Source organism: Bicyclus anynana, chromosome 24 (genome assembly GCF_947172395.1).
Source record: "Bicyclus anynana chromosome 24, ilBicAnyn1.1, whole genome shotgun sequence".
NCBI lineage: Eukaryota > Metazoa > Arthropoda > Insecta > Lepidoptera > Nymphalidae > Bicyclus > Bicyclus anynana.
In genome coordinates this window covers 10,918,029-10,926,259 of record NC_069106.1, presented here as the reverse complement: position 1 = coordinate 10,926,259, position 8,231 = coordinate 10,918,029, and the positions used below count along the sequence as shown (strand labels likewise).

Sequence of the window (8,231 nt, the reverse complement as noted above, 5' to 3'; positions counted from 1 at the left end):
TTATAAATAATAATACAATAAATAAATGATAACATAATAATTTGGTAAATAAATATTATAATAAATTAAACAAAACAAAGGACCCATTACTTATATGTTTTGAATTAAAAGATAATGTTTTCGAATTTTGGTTTTAAAAGTGGTCTTGGATATTTTTAAATTACGAAGAGGAGGAGGCAAATCATTCCAGCACTTTGTTGCCGCGAATTTAAAGCTTCCTCGAAAGGCAGCTCTGAAATGTTGCGGCACTTTAAGGGTCCAGACTCGATTTGATCTTGTCAAGGATGTTTTGTTCCACTCTAGCTTATCAAATAAGTAAGCAGGCTGCTGAGACTTCAATACTCCAAATAGAAGTGTAGCAAGGTGAAGATTCCGTCTCGCTTTCATATTGAGCAGTTTAGCTTCGTTAATAAACGGCGTAACATGCGTTCTGGGGGGAATGTGAAAGCAGAACCGGGCACATGCATTTTGGATGCGTTGTATTAGCCGTTGAGTGCGAACGAGCAGTCGTGGCCCATACAAAGCATCAGCGTAGTTTAATTTTGAGAGTATTAAAGACTCACATATCCCAACACGCACATCTACACTCATATAATTCCGTACACGGTATAAAGTTCTTAATCTATAAAAACAACTGCGCACTGTTTCCAAGATATAACCTTCAAAACGCAATTCAGTATCTATCAGTACCCCTAAATTTCTAGCCTCATTAATACGCTGCAGCACTTCATCTTTAATACATATAGCAGAGAGGTTTGGCGATACCTTTGCGACTGCCTGACGAGAGCCAAGTAACATGAACTTTGACTTGTCAGCATTTAGCACTAACTGATTATTATGTGTCAATAATGTGTCAATGTGAATATTTATTTCTTATAATATATCATATAATTTATATGTTATCCCAATTAAATAACAGATGAGGGTATATATTTGTTATGCCGGATCTCGTACTGTTAGCTGCAATCACACCATCACACCTAAGCGATGATGCAGCTTATGATGGAACGCGCTAGAAGATGCCTGTTCACTTTAGACTTGAAGATGTCTACATTGGAGATGGTGGGGAAAACAGTTGCTAGAAGAACATTCCACATCTTTGCAGTACAAAGGAAGAGGAAAACTTATACAAGTATGGCTGTGATTGCCATTGGCCTGTAACTCAGCGCGGCTTCCTTTTTTCGGTACAGGTTGTAAACGGAACCCAAAGCCTTTAAGCATTAAAAAAGCAATGGGGATGATGACTGGGTTTGAATATATTGATTTTTATGATACATTCGGGTAAATAAGGTCAATGTTAACTAATTTATACATAGAAAGCAAAGATTGACTGGATATTTGCAAAATAAATAAGATTATAACATTTCTAAATTTATTAATAATGTTTTATCGTAATTAGATGAAAATTCATAGTTACAGTTTAAATCGTACCATTTTGTATGGGGCGTTTTTAAGGGATCCGCGGCTGCGCCGCAAATCTGACCTTTTAAATCCCTGTAGCTTCGAAAGTAATGATCGCAGATACCCTATTACTTTTACAAAATTGCTTTGCTATTAGCATACTTCTAATTTATATACAATTTAAAAAAACAGTCATCATCCCTATTAGTTGAAACGAATTCACGTCAATAAATAAAATATTTCATAAACAGTGATATATACTTGTATTTCTTATTTTCATAATCAGAATTATACATTTATGTACATTTTATTATTCGCAGACATGATACAATTGATACCGACTCTTACTGTGTTCTAGAACGCCTCCACTCTCGTCTCCAGCACGCCAATGTTCTGTATCTGGCTGCGGATGACGTCACCGGGGCGGAGGTACTCGGGGGGGTCGCGGTACATGCCCACCCCTCCCGGAGTGCCCGTGAGGATTATGTCTCCCGGCAACAGAGTCATCACTCTGCAGCAATATAAATAATTGTTTTGTTGAAGGAAAAGGCCACCATCACGCTTATTCACTAACTCTGGTCAATTAGCAACTAAGAATTAACATCAACGAACGAGGAATGTGGTAGTCCAGCCCCGCATTCGATCCTACGCCCTCTGAATCGAAGACAGGTCATATCCATTACACTATCACGTCTCATATGAAGGTGTCATAATCATTATCATCATCATTATCAGCCGATGGACGTCTACAGCTGGACATAGACCTCTTGTATGGACTTCCAAACAAAACGGTCTCGAGCCAGCATCCAGCGGCTCCCTGCAACCCGCTTGTGTCTTCGGTCCACCTAGTGGGGGGTCGATCAACACTGCGCTTTCCGGTGCGGGGTCGCCATTCCAGCACCTTGGGACTCCATCGTCCATCGGTTCTTCGAACTATATGACCTGCCAATTGCCATTTCAGCTTCGCGAGTCGAAAAAAAAAATCAAAATTCATTTATTTCAAATAGGCTCAGTTTACAAGCACTTTTGACACGTCAGTTGACTATTTGTAAAGATTCTACCACCGGTTCGGAAGGCAGGTTGAGCTGCAGTTGATCTTTTTCCTTCGCTGAGCTATGTCAGTGACTTTGATTCGTCTGCGGATCTCATCTCGGATTCATTTCTGATTCGATCACGCAGAGAAACTCCAAACATAGCTCGCTCCATCGCCCGCTGAGACTTTCAGCCTTCTAATAAGGCCGTTAGTTAGCGACCAAGTCTCGGATCCGTAGGTGATCACTGGCAACACGCACTGTGCGAAGACTTTTGTCTTCAAGCACGAGGAATTTCGAACGAAAAGATGTCGCTTCCCGTTGCCCACCCTAGGAAGGTGTACATAGACTAAATATACATACGAAGTCAATCTCTCAATGATGTCGGGGATCTTGTGAACGAGTTGATCAGTCTTGCTGCTCTGCTTCAGCACTCCGTTGACGCTGCACGTGATGTCCAAGTTCTGCGGGTCGCCGACCTCGTCGCTCGTGGCGATGCACGGCCCGATGGGACAGAACGTGTCCATAGACTAAAAAACAGAGACGATTTTTTTAGCATTCTATAGGAGAGAGAGTCCATCGTGTGGCAGACATGGAAAGAGAGAAAAACACGGAATGAATACAGGGCTTAAAGATGAAAAACGTAGATTTTTCTGGGATAAAAAGCCCTATATATATATAGTATAGTATAGTTATAGTATATATAGTATAGCTATAGTGTTCTAACTTCTATGGGTGGCAAAACTTAACCTTTGGGCCCAATAAACGCCAGCTCTTGGGCCACCTGAACAATTAGATTTGGCTGAATACAGAGTTAAAAGGTCAATCATTACCTCCATCCATTCCAAAAGGGCTATGTTAGGAGTATCTCTGCGTGATCGAATCAGAAATGAGGAGATCCGCAGAAGCACCAAAGTCACCGACATAGCTCAACGAGTTGCGAAGCTGAAGTGGCAATGGGCGGGGCACATAGTTCGAAGAGCCGATGGACGTTGGGGTCCCAAAGTGCTGGAATGGCGACCCCGCACTAGTAAGCGCAGTGTTGGCCGACCCCCCACCAGGTGGACTGACGACATCAGGCGAGTCGCAGGGATTCGCTGGATGCAGGTGGCTCAGTATCGTGATGTTTGGAAGTCCCTACAAAAGGCCTATGTCCTGCAGTGGACGTCCAACGGCTGATATGATGATGATGATGACGATTCCAAAATTCAGCCAAAATCATTTAGTAGTTTTTGTGTGAAAGAGTGTGAAGAGTAAAACGTCCCAACCATAAGAACTTTCGCGTTTGTAATATTTGTAGGATTTATCGAATAAGTACATGACTGTTTCTAAGTGCTTATGATAAATTGTATCACATCTGTTTCATCAGATAAGGTACTTATTTAACTAGATAATGTCACCAATATCAGATGGGTCGATAATAAAACATAGTGCATGCAAATGCAACAGATAGTCTACCTACAATCTCTTCAAAATAAGTAAAAAATTAATCGCATCGTATCTCGAGAACTAAAATATAAGGGTTTAATTTTGTAACTTTAAAAACCTCCCATTCCATTACGTTATCCTCAAATCGTCAGATTTTCGAAATGTGCAGTTTTTAGCTATCAACTCACCTACTTTTTCTTAATCTGACGTGCATCTCAATGCCTGAAACCCAGGATTCGAGACCTAGCGTGAAGACAAATGAACAAATTTCGACCAATGGCTACGGAGTTGTCCAATTCCTATGTCCCAGCGCAACTCTAGAGAGCTACTCGTATGTTTCCGGTTGCGTCGTTATTGGTTGACAATTTGCTATTTCTCTTCACTAGATATAGTTCAAAATGAGATGATCCGCAGTCTCCGACATAGCTCAGCGAGTTGCGAAGCTGAGCAACATAGTTCGAAGAGCCGATGGACGTTGGGGTTACAGGGTGACCCCCACCAAGTGGACGGACGACATCAAGCTAGTTGCAGGTATTCGCTGGATACAGGCGGGTCAGGATCGTGATGTTTGGGAGTCCATATAAAATGCCTATGTTCTACAGTGGACGTCCTCCACAGGCTTACAGGACCTCTTGAGTCAAAACCACACAGGCACACACTTGTATCGATGGAGCTGTTTTGTCAATAGCTTGAATAAAATAGTTATTAACCTTGCCCAGTAAGAACTGTCCGCCATTCTTAGCCTTCTGCCAGTTGCGCGCGCTGATGTCTTGCGCGACGGTGTAGCCCGCGACGTAGTGGAACGCGTCGGCCGCTTTCACGTCGCTGGCTTGCTTCCCTATTACGACTGTTAATTCCACTTCCCAGTCCACTTTCTGTAAACGCAAACAATATATTTACGAAATTATGAATTTCTAGCTGACGCCGCGAGCATGGTTCCCGTTCCCGTATATATACGGGGATAATTATATATAAATAATAGTCTATAGCCTTCCTCGATAAATAGACTATCTAACCCTGAAATAATTTTTCAAATCGGACCAATAGTTCAACCAAACAAACTCTTCAGCTTTATATACCTGTTAGTATAGAGTATAGATACTGCCTACATCGAGGTTGCGATTTGTTATTCCGCAACTAGAGCACGCCAGCGACTTCATACAATTATTTTGAATGTAAAGGACTCGCCATGCAAACTTTCAACCTCTTCTATTTTTATTTTCGGAACGGTCTGTTCCTAGATCCCATTTATCATTATACCAAAATTCATTCAAATCGGTTAGGCGGTTTAGCCATGAAAACAGAGATATTTATAATATTTTTTTTTATAATATTAGTACAATTTAAATTCTATGACAAGTTAGTCCTTGATCTGAAGATGCAGTCTAAGATGGAAGGATGGCTAACTTGGAAGAGCTACGAGTTCATTCTACCTGTAGCTCTGACAGTTTCTACGCGGCATAGTACCGGAACGCTAAATCGGTCGGCAGTACATCTTTGCCAGAAGGATGGAAGCTAGCCATGGCTGGTTCCTGAGAAATTATAAAATCCTAGAGTTTCTCGACTAGCTGAAGGTGAATGAGAATATTGGTCATATTTAAAAGACTAGCGGACGCCCGCGACTTCGCCTGCGTGGAAATCGATGTAAACTTTCAACCCCTAATTCACCCCTTTATATTTATATTTTCGCATGCATAATAAATAATCCACTAATCGTTTTACTTCTTTATCAACCCATATTCGGCTCACTGCTGAGTTTGACTCTCCTCTCAGCCATCACGCGGGCCCAATGCGGATTGGCAGACTTCACACACGCAGAGAATTAAGAAAATTCTCAGGTATGCAGGTTTCTTCACGATGTTTTCCTTCACCGTTTAAGACACGTGATATTTAATTTCTTAAAATGAACAGAACTGAAAAGTTGGAGGTGCATGCCCTGGACTACATTCGAACACACACCCTCTGGAATTGGTTCCCTTGGGTTTCATGATATTTAATTTCTTACTTACTAAACTATAATTCAAAACATGAACAATTTAAATTAAAAAAGCTTCAACCAAAGAGGGATAGAATTTTGAAAACCTTGAATGACATTACTATTAGTATTTTTTTTGTAGTACGCATACCAATTTTAACAAATGTAACTTGAAAAATTAAGGACTTTCCATATCTGATTTAATTTTCGCAACTAGAAGTATCCTATAACATTCTACATATTATGATCTCAAATTGTGCAAAGTTTAATTCAAATTTATTCAGTAGCTTCAGCACGATGCCTGGTCAAAATTAAATACAAGACAGACGAAAAATATAATTTGTTTTTGGCTCTAGTATGAATTATATAATGTCCTCCAACTAAAATGTTCAAAATATTTTCAATGTACAGAATTTGATCTGTTACAGTTTTATTATAAGTATAGATAGATATGGCGAATTTTTTTTTTTATAAAGTGTACTACAGATATTTGAGCAAAAGTTGATATTAACTTACATCAGTCACTTGTGTCCTCAATCGAACAGCATCCTTGGGTCCGACAATGGTGCTGGAGAACTTGCTGAAGATCATGGGCACCTCTGGAGGAGTCAGCTTCTGCTCCTCACAGTGATCCTTGTAGTTCAGACCTACACACAGCACCTTGTCGATGCCGTGCACGGGCGCCGCTAGCTCTATTGACGTCAGAGGTACTAGCCCTGCAGGGGATGATTGTAATCTGTAACAAGTAATAATCTCAAACTTAGCATCATCATCATCATCATCATCATCAACCTGGCTCACTGTTGAGCACAAGTCTCCTCACAGAATAACTGGCTAATGGTCAGGGGCGTAGCTACTGCTGGCGTATCAGCCGTATCAAAGATATGGGGCCCCCAGACTACAAGGGCCCCTTATGTTTGAATGCAAACATAAGTAAAAAGTAATCCCATTGAATCTCATGTTTCCTGGAAAAAAGCTGCTTAAAGAGTTTCACTTCAGAAATGTCAATAGACGAAGAGAAATCTTTTTTCCTGGGTTAAGCGTATGCCAAAAACATGAAAAAATCCTAAATAGGTTTTCTTTTATGAGACATTTTTACCCTTTATTTGGGCCTCCTGACTAATTTTGGTACAGGGCCCTCCAAGGCTTGCTACACCACTCAATCAATAAGCTATTAGATTTAAATAACATATTTTAAATAATCTACTTAGTAATACTCAGTTTATGAGGTTGTAAATGGTAATAAGATCTAAATCTACTGTTCATATTAAAAAAACCAATTGAAAGCCACATTATTTGTGAGTGTCACACGTGACTTAATCAATTTAGCATAAAAATGGGATTCTCACTGGAAGATAGAGATATTGAGCAACAAAAAACTCCACAGTTCCAGCATTTGGCTGGTGGGAGGCTTCAGTTGTGGCTAGTTACCACTACCGGCAAAGATGTACCACGGGTACAAGTGATCAAAAGGGATGTGGATATTCATCCTGCTCTTAACAAGTTAGTCCTCTTCCATCTTAGATTGTTTCATCAATTATCATTAGGTGAGATTGTAGTCAACGTGTAAAAAAATAAAAAAAAAAGCATTTGTGTAAAACTAAATTTAATGTGAACAAATTTGCAGGCATTTGCTACTATAAAAAAACACTGTCTACATGAATCTTACAAAATAATTCACTTATCTGTAGATGAAAGCCAATCCAAGTAACAAAAAGACTTACCTTTTCACTTTCTCAATGTCACCATTTCTCAAAATCTCCAAAACTGTGCTGGGTAAGTTACTATCTGCCTTGTTTATGTCAACCACACTGTCGCCCTTGAGTATTCCAGCGCGAATTTCGCTGGGATTATTCTTATAAACGAACTGGACAAGCTTCATGTTTCTGGAGGCACTCACACAAAAGTTTCGACCGACAATTGTTGGATTAATAACTTTTTTAACGAGGAAACGAGTATTTATATGAGTTATCGCGCGGCAACCCGCGATTGTAGTGTTCATTGTGAAGTGGTATTCGTCACAGATAGAGTCGAATAAACAACACTATTACGTAACGTAACACGATTAGAATAGGACGGTCGCAAGCAGTGAAAACAGTATTTTTTCACTACAAAAGCAACAGATACTTTTGTGGCGTTTTAATATTTATTATTGCGCTTTGTAGACTTTATTTTAAGGTATTTAACATTGCAAAAGTTGGTTAAAATAGAGATGTTATTTTTATTTGTTGATCTTTGACCGGCTGATCGGCTGATAAGACTGACATTGACAGTTGACAGTTATGCGGGCAAATAATAATGACCAATACGGTATCATCGGTATTTATGCAATTATAGCTCATAAAATATTGAAAATAAAGTATGTATTAATATAAAAGAATTGATAAAATTTAAAG

General features: G+C 39.6%; 1 protein-coding gene across 1 annotated transcript; it reads right to left on the bottom strand.

Annotated features, from left to right (window-relative positions):
• Positions 1-1,647: 1,647 nt before the first annotated feature.
• Positions 1,648-8,091, bottom strand: LOC112054519 (fumarylacetoacetate hydrolase domain-containing protein 2). The gene is made up of 5 exons (XM_024094335.2): positions 7,560-8,091; positions 6,352-6,571; positions 4,571-4,735; positions 2,796-2,962; positions 1,648-1,912 (listed from the first exon to the last, which is right to left on the bottom strand). The coding sequence occupies exons 1-5, from the start codon at positions 7,835-7,837 to the stop codon at positions 1,756-1,758; spliced, it is 987 nt and encodes a 328-aa protein (XP_023950103.2). The 5' UTR covers positions 7,838-8,091; the 3' UTR covers positions 1,648-1,755.
• Between the last annotated feature and the right edge of the window lie 140 nt (positions 8,092-8,231).

Excerpts from the sequence above, each read along its gene's own strand:
- LOC112054519 (XM_024094335.2), bottom strand. The coding sequence starts at position 7,837 with ATGAACACTACAATCGCGGGTTGCCGCGCGATAACTCATATAAATACT. Across the intron at positions 6,572-7,559 it reads GACATTGAGAAAGTGAAAAG|ATTACAATCATCCCCTGCAG; the intron begins GTAAGTCTTTTT and ends TACTTGTTACAG. Across the intron at positions 4,736-6,351 it reads TGAGGACACAAGTGACTGAT|AAAGTGGACTGGGAAGTGGA; the intron begins GTAAGTTAATAT and ends TTGCGTTTACAG.